The 21,367-nt window shown below is 38.7% G+C and overlaps 2 protein-coding genes across 25 annotated transcripts in view; one reads left to right on the forward strand and one right to left on the reverse strand.

Annotated features, from left to right (window-relative positions):
- LOC111254911 (uncharacterized) lies at positions 1-5,774 on the forward strand. 8 transcript variants are annotated; one of them, XM_086974968.1, is made up of 7 exons: positions 1-219; positions 551-601; positions 1,308-1,408; positions 1,877-1,966; positions 2,255-2,419; positions 3,137-3,421; positions 4,186-5,774. In XM_086974968.1, the coding sequence occupies exons 1-7, from the start codon at positions 147-149 to the stop codon at positions 4,333-4,335; spliced, it is 915 nt and encodes a 304-aa protein (XP_086831094.1). In that variant the 5' UTR covers positions 1-146; the 3' UTR covers positions 4,336-5,774. The 8 variants fall into 8 exon arrangements, with proteins under 8 accessions (XP_086831094.1, XP_086831096.1, XP_086831092.1 ...); XM_086974970.1 differs by having other exon boundaries at positions 8-219; positions 2,303-2,419; positions 4,183-5,774; XM_086974966.1 differs by having other exon boundaries at positions 10-219; positions 4,183-5,774.
- Positions 4,952-21,367, reverse strand: part of LOC111254910 (carnitine O-palmitoyltransferase 1, muscle isoform-like) — a 23,489-nt gene continuing 7,073 nt past the window's right edge. For 10 of the 17 annotated variants that reach the window (XM_086974946.1, XM_086974945.1, XM_086974952.1 and 7 more), the window contains 21 exons: positions 19,799-19,928; positions 17,947-18,079; positions 16,026-16,138; positions 15,064-15,102; positions 14,766-14,862; positions 14,303-14,438; positions 14,066-14,167; positions 13,666-13,756; positions 13,405-13,482; positions 13,042-13,184; positions 12,714-12,836; positions 12,298-12,414; positions 12,054-12,191; positions 11,120-11,237; positions 10,846-10,908; positions 10,393-10,476; positions 10,071-10,209; positions 9,638-9,815; positions 9,274-9,473; positions 8,700-8,809; positions 4,952-8,431 (listed from right to left, as the gene is read on the reverse strand). In XM_086974946.1, coding sequence (XP_086831072.1) covers positions 8,360-8,431; positions 8,700-8,809; positions 9,274-9,473; positions 9,638-9,815; positions 10,071-10,209; positions 10,393-10,476; positions 10,846-10,908; positions 11,120-11,237; positions 12,054-12,191; positions 12,298-12,414; positions 12,714-12,836; positions 13,042-13,184; positions 13,405-13,482; positions 13,666-13,756; positions 14,066-14,167; positions 14,303-14,438; positions 14,766-14,862; positions 15,064-15,102; positions 16,026-16,138; positions 17,947-18,079; positions 19,799-19,876 — 2,352 coding nt within the window. In that variant the 5' untranslated portion in view covers positions 19,877-19,928 and the 3' untranslated portion in view covers positions 4,952-8,359. Of the gene's footprint in view, positions 8,432-8,699; positions 8,810-9,273; positions 9,474-9,637; positions 9,816-10,070; positions 10,210-10,392; positions 10,477-10,845; positions 10,909-11,119; positions 11,238-12,053; positions 12,192-12,297; positions 12,415-12,713; positions 12,837-13,041; positions 13,185-13,404; positions 13,483-13,665; positions 13,757-14,065; positions 14,168-14,302; positions 14,439-14,765; positions 14,863-15,063; positions 15,103-16,025; positions 16,139-17,946; positions 18,080-19,798; positions 19,929-20,257; positions 21,063-21,093; positions 21,116-21,182; positions 21,206-21,367 lie in introns of those variants that run through there. The other 7 variants (XR_015317152.1, XR_015317151.1, XM_086974955.1 and 4 more) reach the window with 7 other exon arrangements.

The raw sequence follows: 21,367 nt of genomic DNA on the forward strand, positions 1-21,367 counted from the left end.
AAGTTTGATGTCGACCGAGGTCGACAACATCGCAAGAAGTGTTGTAGCCTGTGAAGAAACTAATGATTCGGCAGTGTACTGCAGGTAAAACATAATCACCACTCCTTAAAAGCGGGTCAACGGAGCGGCTTAGTGAACGAAGTAGAATGATTCAGCTGAAAAGGCAACCTGATCGTTTCGTGAGGTGCGATTTTAGGTGCACGCTGGCACGCCCTAATCGTGAGTCCTTTTTACTCTTCATTTCCTCCGAACACAACACAATAATAGCCGATCCTTGGATGGACAACAGAAGTAGAAACATTCGTTTGGCATTGTCATAATCAAAAGAAACACGAGTGCCCAACGCTTAGAACCACACATATCTCGGGAAGGCTGGCTTGCAACCACCACATAAACATAACGACCATTGTATGCCTGAGCTCGTGCATGGAAAGATGGAAATCGGGTGAGTGTTAAATGCCCGGCGGTCTCTCAGAGAGACGGACCGATCCATGCAAACTACTGTCTCTATATCGATCAATAGTGTGAGCGATGTTGATAAGCATGTTAGGGTGGTTTTCCAGGAAAAAATTACTCGCCCCAGCAGAGGAGCCCCCAAAAGGTATGTTTGCCGATTGCAGAGCTTGCGTCGAGCTATATATGAACACTGCGTTAATCCTGTAGATAGAGTACGCTACAATGCTGAGCGCGCTAGAATAAGTAATCTTCATATAAGTGGAGTCAAAAAACTTGAGTTTTATAGAAGGAACGTTGATGTCGACTGCAAGCTGAAGTGAAACTGGAAGCTTAGTTTATACCAAGCACAGGTAACAGAACATGATTTTAGTATATTTCAGGGCATATCAAATTGTTTGTTTGTTACTTCATTACCATAACTTCAGTTTTAACATTCTGTGTTTAATTCTAAGATATACAAAATGACGTGATCAGCTTTTATAGTAATCAGTGATGGTTTAAAAGGTCAATAAAAGAATACGAGTGGAAACTTCTGCTCTAGATTTGTTCGAGCTTCTGAAGCTATTTAACTGGATTTCCGCCCAGAATATTGCTAATATTTTTAACATCTAAACTTTCTTGAAAACGATTTAAGTTGACTTTAAGTTTAACATACGAAAGCTCTCTAATACTTTTCTGATGGCCGATGCCATCTTCTCATCGATGCTCAAGTGTAGATAGGGAACGAAATATATGAAGATATACTTCCTAGATGAAAACCGTGTGCCCCATGTTGGTTGACGTCGAATTTCATTGAAATTACCTCATCCACATTCTGTCTAATCGATGCTTATAATCCTTCACCAAAACAGAACCCCCTCCAACGAGTCACAGATTGAGCGTCAGGCATGTTCAAGCAAAAGTCGACACATTTGAGAATATCGGCTACAGATCGCACCAAGGTAGTTTTAGGGTAAGTGTTTAAAGGGCAGAGATCTTGCCATTAGATCACGCATATACGGAAAGTTGACGATACCATAGGAGGGACAATATTGAGCAAAAAGAAATAATTTGACAATATGTCGCTCTATGAATACACAGGAAAGCTTGTGCTCTGCAAACATATTTAAAAACATGTTGAAAGTAAAGGCCATCCAGAGGACGCTTTAAACCAGGATAGGGGGTCATCCATACGATTAAGGTTTAGGTCCATATGTGGTTATCAAGCTAGATTATGAGCGATATCTAATAATTATTGGACCTGACTAACCTTTAATAGTATTTTTCCTTTGTTTATTACTGTTTATATATTTAGTGGCCTCCATTTACAATGGTATTTATTCTATCCATCCGTATGCTTCCTGCAGGGAACAGTGTCTAACCGAGCTGAATCGCTTTAAGTTTGACAATAATTATAATTGGTATGAATTCCTATTTTTAGATCCCTAAACACAAACTTCCATACAAACGGAAGGTTCCATCAAGAATCGGTTCGCTCAGCAACCTATGTCACAAACCCGGAGGGGGTCAAGTAAGCCTTCAAATTTTTCCACCTTTATTTCATACTGGCCGGCACAGCACGCGGTCATTTTAGGCTTAAATCGGTCTTGCTCTTTGTGAATTATAGATACTAGCGTCTGGCACGTACTGACGTAATCAATACATTCTGCAGTTTTTTCATTGGTAATCTAGTATATCTATATGGTTGCAACGAGGGTCGGCTAATTCTAAACAATGTAGCAACTAAATGCAGTAAGCACCTGGTGGATCTTGAGTTCACTTTATTGGTCAATGTGCGCAATTCTTATATCACTATCAGCAGGTTAAGGTCTTTTCAAGGCGTGTTGATTTTCGTTCCGGAGCGCAGTCTCGCATAGGTGAGGTAATTCATGGAAACGTGCCCTCGACGACAGATCGTTTTGACCAAAGGGGCAGTATTGTTGACAAACTCACCGATAGCTTGCGCTCTACAACCAGCCTGCAGGTAGTAAACGCTAGAAAAATATACTCACGAAACATAGTGTACCAATGCGCCCAAATCACATTGCTGTGCTTTTATCATCAAAAAAGGATTAATATTCCTATTCAAGCATTAGTTTAAGATAAATAAGTACACAAATTTCTAAAAAAGTTCATCGAAGTTGGGGGGATATGTTGATAGTTTCTTTACACACAAAAACTAGACCTTGATTTTTCGACTATTGATGAACCAAGTGAAAAGGCTGCTTTTGTATGCGTCAATGTGAAATTATGCGAAGACAGAGTCACTATCTCTTAACAAAGAAAACATTGCTATTAACAATTTAAGGTTTTGCATAGCTATTCAGACAAAAATAAGCCTCATAACGCGCAGGCTCCATGGTCGGGCAAGGTTAGATCTATGACACGGTTTCCTGTAAGTAGATATAAATTTCAGCGTCACTGCCGTTGAAGCCCTACATCGTGCAATTAATGGTATACAAAAAATAAGAAGTAAGAAACTACTCTGATTTGTAGCGTTTTAGATAGTTTTTTTTACTTTTGCATTTTGACGTTGATCATAAGTGAAGCCGCCGCCGAATAACCCGGTGGATGCGTTTTGTCTGCGAGGGTGCATCAGTATTTTTTTTGTGTTACTTTAGGTTGGTTATTTGTTTCGGTGTCTGGCGCCTTTCTTGTTGACAATAATAATTATAAATCTGATGCATGATGATTCACAAAGATCAAGTCATCGTCCTTTCAGGAGAAGGAGAAAACGGACGAAGTAGGGACAGTAGAGCTATCCGAGGAACCTCAATCTGAGGGACAACATGAAATCACAGCTTCGAAACTGAATAAACATGGCGCTTACATTATAAGTGGGACATTGTCAGCCGCGAACACTAGACAAGAGGATGGAGATGGCACAGGGAATGATGGGTACAGTTGGAGCGTAGATAAAGTCGATGAATTATTAACGTCTACGCAGACAATTCCTACAGATAGCGATCCATCTGCAGCACTAAAGGTTTGTAATTTTGAATTGAACCTATCTGAGTATGAAGGTTCTAACAGCGGTCATAGAGAAAGGTGTCTTTAATAAATTAAATATTTGCTTAGCGATAATGCAAATTGGAAAAATTATGATTTTGTGATAAATATCTATTTTCGAAGCTGAAAAAATATAAGATTTTTTAATAGAATCGATCGTCACTTTTTTTGAAATTTTCCCAAGTAGCACAAAGTAGAAACTTCGAATAAAATTGCTGAGAAAAACCATTTGTCCACTTAGTGGTCTTAACTGTAGGTCCTGGGTTGATGAGGAAGAAATACCCCAATATGTTAAAGGATTAACAAATAAACTGTTCATAAGGGCCTTTTTTTTTCTGTAATTCATTTAAGAATAGGAAGTAACAAAGTGGAGGGTACCAGGATACATTTTCATAGAGTCATGTAATAGTCTGAATAGGCGTTATGATTTTCCTACAAATCGAAATGTTTTTTTTTTGGTTCAGATACTGTTAGGGCTTGTCAGAGGAGTCGCCATAGAATGTATATACAATTTTTTGTTCGGTCGATAGCATTGTACTAGCTTACCTTAGCTTTACATTAAAAACTTATCCTGGTCTTTCGTAACCTCATAATATAGAAATTAGACTAAAGAAGCGTATATTGCATTGCAGTTGTATCGCCTGCACAGAGTCGCGTGTGTGTAAAAATACCAGCGCGATTTGTGTGTTATTCGTAAGCATTGTTTAAGCTTGAAATAAGCAGACTATTTGATTTCAGAAGGACAAACGAGCTGAAGCTTATCTGAGACCTGGAGGTGATGAACAGACGAGCTTGACACTGTCTGCTGAGGCCGGCGGATCACCGAAAAGAGCAATTCAAATAAACACAAGTAAAAAGAGTCAGGTCTCCCATGCTAAATGGAGGTTCTGAGACTCCTCTGTCCACGCACTATCCAAACCTATATCAAGCGACTATTTGAAGAATCGTCAGATTTTGTTCACGAGTCTCCCATTGGTACGTGTATGTATCGAAAACGTTCACTCTAAACCAGATCTACTATTCGACGCCTTGTTTTCGTTTACGAAGCATACCGACTTGTAGGTCACAGACATGTTTAGTCCAACTTCATGTATAAATTACTTAGTAACCCCTCAGAATTGTCAAGTGCATTTTTCGCTTCGTTAACGCCGGAGTGGTCTTCACCAATAACAGTGTTTCCATTATAGAGACTCTCCCTAACACTCAATAGACACGCTTTTTAGACGAAACGATTTATTAGTAAACCTAAGGCATAATACCGCGTTGTCAACTATACAGTTGACAAGCATTTAAATATCTGACAGATGAAAAAAAAATCAATTTACGCTTGTTTTTTATATCTTGTAAAATTTATGGTAAAGAATCTACGCTGAACGTAACGAGTATGACCGCAAGCTCTACAAAAATAAAAATAGAAAAATAATGAAAGAAGAGCTATTTCTTTAATTAACAATAATATTACGGTATTGTTGTTGTTGCCGTCGTTGTCGAAATAGAATTCGGTGCGCATGTGAGCGATTTGAGTGGTTGTTTATTTTCAAATGAATGGCACATTATGACGTTTCTATCTCTCATTGGCTTTTGTAGTTACGCTCCAAATGTGCGTCTGCTCCATGATTAAGTATCGTTCAGTCTTACACCCAGATATGCCAGTTTTCAATTTTTTGTTTGTATTTGGAATAGAGTTCCGGAGAGACGACAAATTTCTGTGAGTAGCATAACATGTCAAACACGGCTGAGAGCCCGCGTAAAGGTTAATTAAGCTATTAACGGAAAACTCCAACAATCGTTCTTAGCGTACTTTCAGCGTTGATGGTTTCCCCGCTTCCACGAGGTGTCTATCCGTAACGCAGAGTGCGTTGCCAGTGCGATGAGTGAATTGTTATTGTCACAGCTGAATCTTACAGAAATCGTATATAGCGTTGTGAGGGAAGCGTTAACTAGAAACCTTACGACACTAAAGAGTTGACTGCGAGTCCCAAGTAGACGTGATCAGATCTGCATAGGCACAACACACTTACAGACATACCTAGGGAACAATTGATCCTTGCAATCATTTTGACCGTCTCATCAAATCCTCTCGACATTCGAAATATCAAACAGAGAACATAAAGCAAGGCATTCAACTTGATTGAAATTCTCAATGAAACATTTTGACATTTGAATACTTTTTTTTTTTATTTAGCCGCGAATGAACTTAGGATCTTAGGAACTACTGTTATCAATCGTCCAGGTGCTTCTTGGAATGAGGCAGTAAATGCCTTTAGCATGGTATGGTTCTTGGCCAAAGCTTCATCTCGACAAGAAGATTGGCCAAATAATAACTAAAATAGCAAGTTTGAAGTTAAACAAATTAAGTGATTTCAGTAATTTCAAATGACCGATTGGATTTTTAAGGGTGCTATTTTCTCCGATGAACAATTGCACACACGGATGATCCAGGTGAAGAATATTGAGAAGATGTGCCACGTACGAGTTTAGTTTCTGACACCGCTTTTTGGTTATCATTATTATTTACTATTATGTTCATCGAGATTATTTAGTACAGTGCTTATCAATCGTTATATACTTATATCAAAACTCCCAACGTAGACATTTATAACAAATATCAATAATACAATATATGTTCATCGTACAATCACAACAAGTACAATTTTTCTTTAATAAAATTTTTCTCAACATCAGGATAAATCCTTAACGTGTACTCTGTTTGCCTGCTGGAGTACATAAGACTGTTTAATCAAGAGCTAATCGAATACTTTGGCCAATTAAGGAGATCTACCTCACTAGATAACGTGATTTAGCATACTTTCCGGATTCGATGTCCACGTTGGCATTATGCAGTATTTCGTTCACAGCGGCTATATAAACTATTTCTTAACTTTGTGAATGTTATCTGCCGATAGTTTGTCTGGGTCATTTTCACACATAATCAATTAAAACCCAAAGTGAGTAGCTACGCTCCTTCGTAGAATAGTTCTTTTCCGTTTCAGCCTTTTATCACAATAACGTAAACACTTGACGTGGATGAAATGCGTCGAACAGCCCATAATAAGGCGCAGCATCGTCGTATCTAATGCGCCCACGTAAGAAGCGAGGCTCCAATACACTAGAAATTTAAAAGAATGCTGAATTCGTTAGTAAACCTCCATACTCTTAAATACTTTAGCAACTTGGTATTGCTTCAATACCTTGATCTGTAAAATAAAACAGACAGAAAAAATGCGGCATTATGATTGTGGTATACTCCAGCTATTTTCTTTCAATCGTTTGCGCTGAGATCGGCTTCACGCTGCGTTATGTTCCCATCGCATTTTACCTTTTCTCTTTGAACTAAATATATAGTTCATTAGCCAATTAATAGTATTGACTTAGTGGAACTTCATCGTATGCATGTATATTTATATATATTATTATAACGCCCGACTAGCAGGCGGAGGCCATGGCAACATACGGTCTGTATATGGATTTGTTAGCATTAGTTAGAATATATTCACGGTTGTCGAAGTCCATTGTTGACGCTATACAGAAGATCAGAGCTCCGCTATCGAGAGGGGCAGTTTGATACGATAATTTACACATAAGTATTGCAATTACAATGATTACATACATATTTTGAAAAAAAAATGATACATTGCTAAATATAAATTTTTAACGATACCGAAACCAGCGTACAGTTTAGCGTCCGCTAGCACTCGCTTTAATTTCGCCGCCTGACGAAACACCTACATCTGACATACAGCGTTAGTTAAATATATTTTTACAATCTACAAAGATTCAAGGAACACATTACCATTTAATCATAGTATCGTTAGTCGCTCGATTGCCCGCGCTAGAATTTCGTGTGAGTTTTTTTAAGGTCAAGCTTACATCTCACATAGCAGGTTGTTGAAGAAGATTTGTTCTGGGGTGGCTGGCTCTAACAACAGATTAAACCACCCTCAGCTCTGCTTCCTTCTTGCTTTCTTCTCGTTCTATTAGCCTATCATTCGTATTTTTCTTTTTTTTTTTTGATTTTTAACTAACATCGCCCGAAAATTCACTAGGAACTAGTCGGCGTTTCAAAGATCAATCGTTTGCATGTAGGTACTATTTGAAATTAAACCTAATAGGCTCAGTACAATTCCTTGGCAGTTAGATTTTCTGCGCCATCTTTTTTTTTTACCAACACCCTGTGAGTTCTTTCTACTCGGTTTTCGTGTGAGGAATTCTAGATACTCCATACGCAGCTTCTTAGCCTGGGTAAAGTAGCGTTCAAAGCAAATACGATTGATTTGGCACCCTGTATAATCCTGCCCATTTCTGGCAAACAACGTTCTTGCTCTTTTTACTCTTAACCGTTGCCGTCACACAATAACAATACCAGTCATAAAAGATAATAAATATCAAACAAGTCACGTAAAAAATGCTCATCAGTAACAGAAAAATTAATTTCGTACTTACCACTCCACCATTCCAGAGCATTTATATAATTATTATTATTAACGGTATTAAATCTGCTTTTCCTGTTTTGTCTGATTTTTTGTTGACTTATGTGTTGCTTGTGTGCTACCTATGATAAAATCTTAGCTTTAAAGAAACGTAAGGGCTACAGAAGTTCCAGATGCGATAGCGCAGAACTCGGAGCTCCCATTTAGCATGTATGACGAACCCCGAAGCGAAGCCATGTACTACTATTCAACATACGTTGTGCTAAACGTGCCCATCAGACATTTACGTAACACAATTTTAACAACAGATTTACCCTTGCACGCACACATAACAGCCATGAGCAGATTCATAGAAATTTGCACGTGGATCATCATCAGTGAGCAGCTCAATTCCGTAACTCCGTTTCGTTCTTGCGTCTAATTCGCACTTGATGTTCATCACTATCATTGACTCTTTTACTGTGTACTATAGACATTAGGTGCCGTCAATGGTTGCTGAAGATATCTCGTATATCGCGCAACGCTTGCAGAATGTGACCGGCAAATCTTACCGAGTTCTAAAAATCCAAAGTTTAAAAACAGGTTATAAACGGATATGACAACCGAAGCGTACTATATACCAGTGAGTCTGAGTTAACGCTGAGCGGCAGTACTGAACGTAAGAGCAGAAGCATTTTTTATGTTGATGAAGAGGGGAATCTCTGTCACGTCATCATGAAGCTATTAGGACTGAAAAAGGTTTCTTATCTTTTCTATTATAAGGAGTGCCTCTATCAAGATGAGGATCTAATATACAGAGTTGAATAACACTCATCAATAACTTACCGTATCCGGAGAACACCTCCGGCTGCTAACATGGAAGAAGAAATCACCTCCTCCGACAAGCATGTAACTTACCCCGTAGCCGTCTTTTGCTACGGGACCAAACCCCCCACCTATACGCGCCGATGAAAAGATTAAAGCATAAAAATCAAGAACAATGCTTTAAAATGCAATAAGGGCATCGAGGCGCTGGATAAAATTCGAATTACGCACCATGGAATCGTTGAGGCAGATTAGACATCCCACAATTTATATAAAATAAATATGTTATTTACTATGGTACAGTAGCTAGTAAGCTGCTAATGAGATAGGTAAATGGGCTGAGCTTCAACGTTTATTCGAAGAACACGAAAACATGTTTTTAGGCCTTGAGATCAATAATCTATCGTTGTTCCTTTCTTTTGTAATCTGTTCTTTGTACATATTCAGGAGCTCACTTAATTCTCTAGCATATGCATGCACAGTTCGGGACGCTCAAACTAATAAAGAAATTAGAACGATATGACCCTTGTAATTTTAGAAAGCACACAAGAAGCTTGTCTCGCAATAACTGATGCAAAAGCATTTAAATACGAACCGGCGGTGATAAACTCTGGCTGTGAGTCAAAGTTCCAATACCCGGACTGGTTGCACGACGTTTGCGAAGTAGAAAGTCTCCAGGACTCAGCAAGGACCTCTCGAAGGAATGGAGACTCCAGTTCGAGATATTTCGAGGTGAGGTAAAGGCAGAATAAATGTCGATCAATTCCCTCGCCCCGCATAGCTCGTTGGTATGCTCTGGAGACAAATTCAACAAAAAAGCGAGTCGGTTTCATTGAGATGGCGCAAAAAATAGATTTCGACAAAATATTAGTATCGAAGAAAAATTTTTATCTGTTCCTGAGTTTTCGATAAAAGAGTGAGAGACTGTCGTTGTTGAGATAAAACAGTTCCACACGTACCGTACGTGCTCCTCGCAGGCTACCCTGAGAATAGCTCGCTTTTCCTCATTGCACACATTTCGATTGTTCATACACCGTACAAAATCACACGACCATCGATTAACGGGGCGCACCGTCTCAGTTCGTCCTTCACGAAATAGACGAGTCATCGCAGCTTCGTATGTTAGGCAAAATTTGCCTATCCAAACGCCCAACGAAGGGAAATACAGAGCTGTTAGCCAAAGTAGATAATGTGCGACAGCAAGTTGAAGGCGTCTGCACGAAAAATATAAAAATACTTTTGAGACTTAAAAAAAATTTGAAAGGAACCACAAATCGCAATTAGTTGAAAAACAAGTCATTTTGTATTTTGGGTACTAAATCACTGAAATGATGTTCCGGTCGGTTACGACCAAAGGCAATTACCGACCGGCAGCAACTTTTCACTAGTCACCTTTGTCCCGGAAATGTGCCAACTGAATTGCCATTTGTAGGTAGGCATCTGGTGAAAGATTTTGTTGTTTGATGAATGTCTTTCCATAATCCTGAAATCGGACGAGGTAAAGGTCTAGGTCCTCCAACAGAGATTTCGCCTAAAAAGGAATACATCGTAAAAAATTATAGCCATCGAACAACTAGGTTAACTTAGACTACACTACCGAATGGTACAGAACATAGTGAATTTTCGGAAAGGATATTGTGAAGGTTCGTTCACAACAAATACGATACAAAATCATGTCAACTGACGAAAAGTATGGATGATTCTTATAACAGACCTTTGTGACACTTAGCTGCATCTGGTTTACGCAGGCTGACGTGATGTGGAAACGCAATCTCTCCGGAGGGGCGACTGTTGTTTTCTGAACGGGTTTAAAAACGCGAGATGCCAATAGAAAAATTTAAATATTCTGTCTAACGTAAAACTGCAATGGTAACTTCAGTAGGCAAAGAAAATGTAATCCAAAGTCGATCTATCAACTTGTAGCTAGTTTTATTCTAACAAAGGGGCATTTATCAAACTTAGAGATCTTGCAGCTAGTACAAATATTCCGCAGTTCGGTGTTATTGATCATTCATACCACCATTTCCAAAGGAAATTACGTAAATATGTGCACGCTAAATGCCCGTCCTTTGGGCATTTGACCTTGTTGGCAATTTGACCCTTCGAAATTTGCGAAATGGCGAGAATGTTGTTATTACCATAAAAATTATAGATAAGCACCGCGCACCTTTGCTGTGACGACGTAGTTCATAGTATTTCCCTCATCGTCATACTTTAATAAACATCGATCCTGAAATAGTGGCATAAATCCATGTGTATGTCAGAGTAATATAACAGTGAATAACCAAAAAAACACGAGGTTTCTATATGGAAAACTGAGGTTGCTCCGTTAGTCATAAGCATAAAAAACAGATGTGTGCTCATATCGAGCTGAAGGATCGCTATTGAAGTTGTTTTTCTCAGCTAAGCAATACGATTTTTTACGAGAAGACATTACTTACACTATGCATCACAGTCTCCCATAAATGGCCCATAACGGGAGCATCGGCCCACGAATGCTCCGCGTTGAATCCTCCTTTTCCATTGGCACCAACTATCAAATTGAATGATTTATCGAACCTGAAATAAATGGTGCAATGTACCTTACTGTTTTCTCACCTACCTATACATTTAGGGAAGTCATTCATTTAAACAAAATAAATTTATTCACGAACAGTCGCTGTAAGCAGTCATTAATAGCTTGTTGTCAAATCAACACACGTTTCCTAGATTTCTCTTGCAGAATAACCGACATAGAATGTATTATCACTATGGATTATTTCGTATGATACGTTGAATGAGTTGTGAAAAATTAATTATAAGCAGTAAAAATTGAAATCGGTGGACTCTATTGGGACACTTATGTTATTATGTATGGCCCCGCTTATATTTCGTATCCGACGACGTCATCTTGGTTTGAAATGGTTATTTTTTTATTCAAACAGTATTTTCGCTACTAACGACAGATACTTAGAATAATTTTTCTCTGGCCTATTTGTAACCATAGCAACATGGACATATAGAAGATTTTTGGGATACTATACGGAGAATCTTAATCGCAATTCTGAATATCACTAAATTGACGAGACTCTTAACATTTACACCGCTGTGATGTAATGATAAAATATATTTTTAAATAGGCTGCTAAATTTTGTTTATATAAACTTATATATGAGGAAAACCTTCAAACACTGTACTAAATGATCTCATATATATATATATATATATATATATGTATACTTTTTCGACAATTTGTGTTAGCTTAATTGTCTTTGTTTACATAGGTTGTGCTGTCCTCCCACATTTTTCGGTACACTGGGTTATATATACTGCTCGTATAATTCAATTTTGCTTAATAATAAGGCAACAAAAAGCATCCGGATGCAACTGGCTTACCAGCGATTATATCCGTTTCCATGTAATAGACTTTTGGCGTATCGGTTAAGTTTTTCGGGCTCCGAGGGGTCATATTCGTACTCCTCTTCATCCAAGGCAACTACAAATGCCGACGATTCAATTGCATCAAGTGATACTCTGTGAGGGCATGAAATACAATACGCAACACCAACAAAGAACAAGTATTAAAGGCTCAAAAAATTCAATGTGATTGAATGAATTGACAACAGATGCTTCAACGTACCTGTTGAGTCCTGATCGGAAACAATTGGCGCGTGTTTCCGCCCATATCCGGCGCTCTCCGGCAGTTAACGATGCCAGATACTTTTCGTCTTCAGCTTCACTAGGGTCACACAATATTCTGTAATAATAAATCGATAAATTCAGAAATTTCCAACATCAAAAAAGGTTCACTGTTATAAGCATGTGTTGCTCAGACGATTCGCCCAGGCATCACGAATCTCGCTATCGACCCTGTTTAACTGAATTTACTAAGTACCTTGCAGATTAACAAAATCAATTGTGTACCCTTGATTGTGCGGTGAAAATTCTGATATTGAAATGTGTAGGTCTAGTTTGGGTCTAAACACAACACAGCTGTTACGTAATAAGAGCCTAAATGTTTGACTCTAGACTCAGCGTATATGATCTGATTATTACCTTTCGAACTGTATCTGAAGTTCGGCAGACGAAAGCAGCTTAGCATTGTGATGCGTAAGAACCTTATAAAAACGACCGCGATGCATGACACATATGTGGGTCGAGTCGACCAAATGCTGAAGTCTGAAAGCGATTGTAGACACCTTTTAGAAGTCCGATCATTTGAAATCTGCATTAATTTTAATATTCAGCACATAAAAACTTCGTAGAGCTACATAAGGTGATGCATTTTGCATGCTAATGCTAATACATATCTATACTGGATTGGCAGTGGGGTAAGATCAATAGTAATGATAGTACCAGTGATTATTATTAATAATACACGAACCGGTCTGTCTCGAACCCAGGTATCCTTGTAGTATTGAACATTCGTTCATATTGGTGACTGCACAAGGGTACCAAGCCATTCATCATGATAGGCTGAAGCAATTGTACGTCAATGGCTCGACGGAAGATCAGCGCTGCGTGCGTCTGTAAAAATCGCATTTACGCATAGAGTAGACGCTATTACAGATTCTCTGTAGAACATAAGTCGGAACTGCAACTGCGTTTCATTAGCCTAATTTGTCGAGTGCGTACATTCAAATATCCAGATGCCCAATTAGAATAGTTTGTTAGAATTTTTTTGAAAGAGAGAAGTTTTTAGAGTGCTACAATGTGATATGCATATTTTAAGAAGGTTACCTCTTACCAGGTTTGCAGCTCTTGCGGCCTGATTTTTAGTGACGGACGCCAGAAGAGGATCCAGACAATAAAAATTTGAGTACGTCTGCAAGCATCATCGATAAGAAACAAAGAAATATGGCAAACAAATTTCAATATTAATGTACCTACGCTTACATAAATACGGTGTCTTGAGACAAAGAAAAGGTGATGAAGAAAAACGACTGTGATTACTCTAAATGCCCGCTTCTTTTGTTGGGTGGGCTTTAGTCCTGTAATAGGAACTCACCATGAGTGGTCCTCGACCCCGAAGGTAGACGAACTCTTCCCACCAGTCAGACACATAATTTGAAGCCCACCATGACTTAAGGTACAGGTACCTACATCAGTAATAACACAAAAGACATTCACAAGTCGATTTAATTAATAAGCAGGAGTTAGCGATGCGAGGCGTATTCATGTAGTGAATTCGAAATTAACCTTTTTCTATATCCAAAACCCATGAAGATGCACAGCGGGAGAAATTTGACTTGTCGCATTGCCAAGTATATGAATTAGAGAATCATGAAAGTAACACAGCATCACCTCAACGTTGACTAACTAATCGTTATGCCTTGATTTGAAGTTGGTACTATGACACGCACACACAGATTTATTTTTAGTACCAGCATAGATGTGGTCCGACCAACCTTTGCAATTTTGGTGCCACAGTATTCTTAAATTCCTCCGCTAATTTCTCAAGCCGTTGGTATTCTTCCACCGTTACTAATGGTTCCACCGATGCTAAATACCTGCAATTCAAATTTTACTATCAGAGTCGTACATTACACGGGTAAAAATAGAACGTATGCCAATGCTGGCTGATATCCATGTATATCCAATATGTAAATTCAGAAAAGATTACATGTTCATGTTTCAGGATGTACCTGGCCATGGTGTCCTGCACCCGTGGCACGGGCAGCTTAGGAAGGCAACCCTGATACGAAAACAGGCGTGGAGAAGACCCCGACAATAACTTTACACCAATAGTCCATAATCGTGTTGCTAGCGATACTTGCGCCCCTGTAAAGGATGATGTGCAAACCGTTAATACGTTATTAGTAACGAATTAAATACTTGGTTGACTGTGTCTATCTCGTACACATTTATTTATCATCATTTCTGTGACACATGTACAGCTTTCTATTAAAAACAGGTGCTGGCTAATATACACTTTGCTAATAATAGTGAATATTTCTAGTGATATAAATTCTACAACTGCGGCTAAGGTCCACTATGACTGAAATAGCCTGACCGTCAATGGGGTCCATGTTATATACTTTTCATATATTTAATTAATTGAATGAGCTACACTAAAGTGTCAATATACATCTATATAATATGATATACCTCTTGCTTCAATCATCCATCCTTTGTAACTAAACAGTGTCTTCAGAGCATATTTCCGCAGTCCACTGCACACAAGCCATACGCAGCTACCGTATATCTGAGTGACAACAAAACGACACCCTCTTTCTGTTATTAGAGGGTCACTTATTACCTTGATCAGCCTAATCATTTTTGTCTCTGACGCCTACCAAATACTTAGACAACTGAATCTTTATGGCCAAAGCCTAACTTCTAACGACAAACTTTCATGGACATTTTTGAAAACTAGCGAATGGTATTCTTTTATTTGTATACTCACATTAGACCGGTACATGAGTGACGCCCGTTGCTTTAATAACTAAAAAAACACAACATTTCATCCGAATTATCAATTCACAACATATGAATTGATTATGTAGTCGTCCTATGTTACGGCCTTGTGCTACCTGCCAGCCAATTTTTCTGATCCATTTTATTAGAAGTTTTCAAGTCTAATATCAAAAGCTTTTTTAGCCAGTGCTTAAGGCTATCCCTATTGTCAAATGTATGACTACTAATTTTGTTTAGCAGTGGTCTGATGTTAATCTGAGTAAAAACTGCGAATCCATTGGCGATTCAAGATGCAGGGCAGCTTCAGCGACCTTGGAATTATGCTGGATAATGATGGTTTTATCTTATCTATCCGGTTTTCCCTGTTAAATAGTCTTATTTGCTTGATGCAGCTGGACAATATCCTTGTTGATCGTCTGGCTTTTCTTGAGTATTTCTCTACGTATATGGCGCTATTAACCCCGGCAGACTCAAATACTTGACTTTATACGATGCTCATGGACTTCGAGTAGCTGATCATCCTTTACCAAAGTCATTCTTTGAACGATTTTCACGGCACAAACAACGCAAGCTGCTTCGGCAGCTTTTTAATATCGGCAATCGAATACTATTTAATACGGCAAGATCGAATAAAATGCATATTGAAAACACATTATTTTTCATTTGATACTTGGCCTCGAAAAATACGCGTTAGGCACAATAGTGGGCTTGTAGAGAAGATACAGTTTTGTCGAATGGTGGTGGAAAAATAAAAGCAAAAAAGAAAACTAAAAAATGAAGCCGCTATTACTCAATCACTAACCTAGTACACTGTATGTTATTTATTTAAAAATATTAAAAGCATTCATTCTTGTCATAGGGGCACGGATAAATTTATCGTTGACCATCGGTATTCATAGTTAGGAAGATTATTAGTGTTATTTAATAGTAAAAATCTACTACTATACAAACCAATGTGGCAACAGATCTGCGGAAAGTTCCGCTCCTTGAAGGCACCCCCACGAACTTCGCAATCACCGGGATTGCCCCGAACGACGGATCCATTTGACTCGTCGTCTGAATGCCTGAAAAACAGTTGATATATGTTGACAGCGTGAATTGTTGAGCAGACATACAGGACACATTTGCACCGCATGGTTTCACTACGGAGATTTATTGAAGGGGAAAGGTAATATCATACAAACAAAAGGCACTTTCTACAATAGGCGTAGAAAACAACTTACATTTCAGTAACAGTATGACAGCAACAAGTTTCATAACGTCATGCGCCCTACCATTGATGTAAGTCGGGGCAGTCTCGGAGATCCTATAATGAAGAACATCATATCTCTCGTGCCACGCGTACAATTACGTGGTAATTGGATGCGTGTTTTTATAGTAACGAAGCGTGGGCAATGAATGATATAAGGATACGACTCCCTGTGACTATGTTTCTTTTAAGATACTATGCCATCATTTTTTCGTATTCGCATGTCATTGACGCAGGAGGCAAATGAGTGTCAGACAGCTAAATATCAGCGGAGATGAGACTAAACGTATGCAGTAAAAGAGTAACAGAATTAATTTACTCTTATATGCTTTTGACAGCAGCCGCTAGACTACGGGAAACCTTTAGGTAAGTGTGGTTGACAGCTACCGTTGTCTACTTCTCCAATACATTAAATTGATTCATCGTCCATATCACCGTGTAGCCAAGGGCGGTGAATGAACGTAAATCATGGAAGTTTTCATTTTTCGTAAAGGTGCCAACAACAGCAGCACAAGAGAAAGGGCTACTATTATCCGTCTGCATTAAGGGCTGACATCCTAATAGTTTGTTGCTAAGGTCAAGTTTATAACTTTGTCATACAATATTTAATGTTTATATGATTTTGCGGTCAGTTAAATAAAGAGCCACGCGTTATGCAGGGGAATGAAGAAAAATCGATTATTTTGTAGGTTACATAATAATGGGTCTCTTTTATGCTGAGAGGATTCAACTTTGGACATGGGAACCTCGAGAAGACGGATAAAGTTATTCAAATGGATTGTTAATTTGGTGTAAGTTGGTAGGAAAAAAATCGGTAAATCGCTACAACAGCAGATAGTGGCCCCGTCGGTAGCCTCTTAACCCATATCTGTAGATCCACCTATTGGCCTACGTGTCCCTTTCTTTCTAACTGTGATTAAGTGTGTGTAATGCTAAGTAGCCATTGAAAAACTAATTTATTGTGTTTTGTAAATAAAATTTGACAGCCCACGCATGTTAGCTTGAGATACCACAAGGCAATGGCATCTACGATATCCCAGAGTGACAAATTAGCTGGCTTTCCTACCATGTTAGAAGCGAGCAGTAAGGCGGTACGGTAGGTATGCAGGTAGAAACTAACTTTTCTTTCCACTATATGTCATATAGACTGCTAAACAAGCTCTGCATAAGTTCACAGAAAAAGGTCAAAACCATCAATCATATTACCCACAACTAATTAATTAAGACTGCGAAAAATAAGGATTAATATCAGCTTTTGGCAGACCTTTAGACAAAGGTAATGGTTACGATTTAACCTGTATTTATCCGCAACGAAGTGAATCACGCTAGTACCAACGTTATGAACGAACAAACTGTCGTTATCATCGACAAGGAAGAAAGTATAGTTTGTATATAAGAGAGAAAAAGCTGATGATTTCTCAAAAAAACCATTTCGTTTTACCGAATTGCCTTCTTGACTGCTCCCTTTATTTGGAAGGCATGCTTTCCTATATCTAACGTATAACTGGACATAATGAAAGGATAAACTGTTGGTATTATCTACTTGATTAGGTGTGATACATGATTCGCGAGAATGTGTCTGACTTACTGCGAAATGTAATGTCAATATATGGTAACACTTACCCGTGAGTATGGCAAGAATGACCCATAGCGAGGAGGCAGTCTGAGGGTAAAATCCATTTCGGACGTTATTCGCAAACCGAAAGAATCGTTTCTTCCACGAACGCACTCCCGATCGCCAGACGATTGCCAGTAACTATGAAAGAAAAATATTGTTATTGTTGAAGCATCCAACGAAGATCAGTTCTTCGAACGTAATTAAATAGGAAAAAGTGTTATATCTGAACTAATATAAGGCATCATTATAGCTTTGTACATAACTTACCTTATTATGGAAACGAGTTTTTTTTTTAACTTTCCTTGAGATAAGATGCTATCATGAACTGAACTTGTAAGAACCTTGTAACAAAATCACAGCCCTTCGCTATATATTTTTCATACACATTATTTTTTGCATGATGGATTAAGGCGTTAACTGTGGATAAATCAATCGAGGAAAAATAGAAAAATTTTATATACCTTTTTATACTTAAAGTTGTACCTACAGGGGACATAATTCTTTCTATTCCTTAGATACTTGAGTGATATGTCTGCTAAGCAGTCACCGATATTAATTGACTAGGGCCTTTAATTAATATAATTAACTAGAGCCCCGTACATTACGTAAATCAGTCAAGAACTTCGGCGAAATCCACAGAAGCTATACGCAGCTATATCATCTTCATGGTTTAAGGATTTTAACAATAAGTTTTCCCGTAGTATCGCTACCTATGTAAAATACTCAAGGCTTTCATATCTGAGTTCGTCATCTCATCGGCGATGGCATGTCATGTGCATTTGGCCTTAAGCGTCAACGTAAATAGACCATACGGTTAGTGAACGCCTCTCGACACGGCGGATGACCAAGTACATATCCTTATCGAAACGACGGCAACTAGTGCGACTGATATCAGAGCAAATACTCACAAAGAGCACGAGACGCTTGGCAAAAATTTTGTTTACTTAGAAGATGAAACAAAACCTCTCCATAGTTGCATTGGGATCTACAAAAATTATCAAGGTAGCGTTGGCCTTTATCGTTCATGTTAATACAATTTGTATACACAATATTTATGTAGAGGACCGAAAACGATGAAATAAACAAAAATTATTCACTTGTGTGTTTACTCTTTGTTGAATATCAGGTTAGCTGAAGATTCGATAAGCAATATTTGACCGTTACAGAAACAACGCTAGATATTCAAACACCGTTAACAATATCCTATCGTCTTTAAGAGGGGCAGAACTACTAACTATAATGTTTACTTATTCAAACGAATACATTTTCGAAGTTCGTCATTGGCCGAACGGTAGGCAAGATTCGTATTGCGAATGAGATTTGGTTCATTAGACCTGAACCGTAGGTAGTGGCATTGGCGGCAAAAGGTTGTTGATACGACATGAAATCACAATTTTACTGTGATAACAATAAGATCTGCTTGCGGTATTCGCCAGTAAAAGACTCTTCCCTGCGACTGTCACGCACATGGGTCTCATACACGAGCAGACGGGTTAGAATGTTCTTAGATGTGCAGCTTTACTTATTCAGCGAATACGGAAGCAAATATGCGCTTTGGCACATTTGCAGCCCATTTCTGCAATGAGCTAACAAAGTTTAGGGTCGCGTGGAAAGAAACTAAATTTAAATTGTTCCATTTTATTCGCAGCAATTCATTTATAAATAGCCTTACTGATCCTTTCGCTACCCGAACACTGTAAACCTCGTCAAATTCACTCACTTGTCCACTCCGCACTAGCCAGAAAGGGTATATATTAGAACATTATGTTCCGTTCGCTCTTCTCATACGGAACGAAGTTCCCCTTCTATCAAGTTTTCATTGGCGACAGCTTCAAATTGGACCACGATCGAACTTACCTCTCTGTTGTAGTTGATGTTGACTCCTCGGTGCGTTATCGAGAAGCTAAACGCTACCGCCGAGTGAGCTTCAGCCATCTTGAGCGATGTACAGCGGTAGGTCGACTAATAACGGCAGCACAAATGGCCACTGTAAGGCGAAACGTCACGTTCAAATTGAATATAACAAACCACAAAGGCACGATTTAAAAAATATAACGATCAATAGCGATAAGGATGGCCACAACGGAAGGGCCCGAGTTGGAGCTCTCTAGAGAAGACCGATTACAGGATCGATAAACCATTCTATCTGCCCACTAACCTTTTGCAAGGCAGCAAAAGATAATAATCAAAGCTACAGCGACGCCGACTGCAACAACATCACAAGGCAAGATGACTATAGCTGTTTTAATTATCAGTGTAATAGGATCCAGCCTCAGAAAGCGAGTTGGTCCTGTGGCATGAACTCGAAAAAATTACCCTTTATATATTTTTGACTTGTGAAGCGCGTTTAAAGATGTCGCCATGTTCGTAAGGCTGTATGCTAAGAAGTAGATGCTCCTTCACCATGACTACACAGTATGTGACGCACAGAGTGAAATAAAGGCACCAGGACATTTGCGCGAACTTGAACTTTCGCAGTGAAGGAAATAAGTATTCTATGTGTGTAATTGGCACTTATGCGCGAAATATGTTAAATGGTAGCTATAGTAGATAAGGCGGAGTCTTCCTATCAATAGAGAAGGCTTGTTACAATGCAGTAAAGCTGCCACCGCTCCGTTTTAGGTGGACGATCCATTCCACCAAAACGGTGCATTGAACAAGTTTAGTACAGAATTATGTATTTGCACTACCCCTATCGTAAACATTGAGATTCATCGTGCAATGTCCATGCGTTTGTTGTTTGTCTGTTACAACAATCCACCCAATCAAGTTGGCATAAATACCTCAACTCGCAAAACCTGCAGCGAAAAAATTGAACTTTTTGAATGAATAAATTACGTCCATACCTACAGTGAGCATTACGTTCGTTACCCTAAAGCTAGTTTCTTATTTATTGCTCTAAAGATGGATTAGTTCAATAATGAAAGACTGAATAAAATAATTATTTACTTGTAAGTGGTTGGAAAAAACCGTTATGAACTTGAAGGATGGTAATTCTTGTTGGGATATGTGATGTATAATAACAAACTATACTATAACGATTAGATTGGGACAAGTTCAGTGGTTATTAACGAAGGCTGCATCGAAATCGACTGGGATTCGATCGACACCTGGATAAATTGGTAAGATCCTCGTAGGCAAACAATTATTACCAGATATCGCATATGCGGTCCTTCGATGGAAATTCTACTGTTGAAAATTAGTCAAAAGCGAGATTTGCCTGGAACAAGTGTAAGCTTACGCAGATTCAACGTTGAGCTCACGCATTGTCAGCTGCGACCAGCATCTGGTTTACTTCGAATGTCAAGGAAAGATCTCAAACTTACTGTATTAGTAAATGCGTCCTTCTAGTGACGTACCAGAATCGCGTTTGCCTATAGAGTAGGGGAGCGTGAAGGATTACCACAACCTTACTAACAATAAGCT

The sequence above is a fragment of the Varroa destructor genome, unplaced genomic scaffold (genome assembly GCF_002443255.2).
Source record: "Varroa destructor unplaced genomic scaffold, Vdes_3.0 BEIS01000007.1, whole genome shotgun sequence".
In the NCBI taxonomy this organism is placed as follows: domain Eukaryota; kingdom Metazoa; phylum Arthropoda; class Arachnida; order Mesostigmata; family Varroidae; genus Varroa; species Varroa destructor.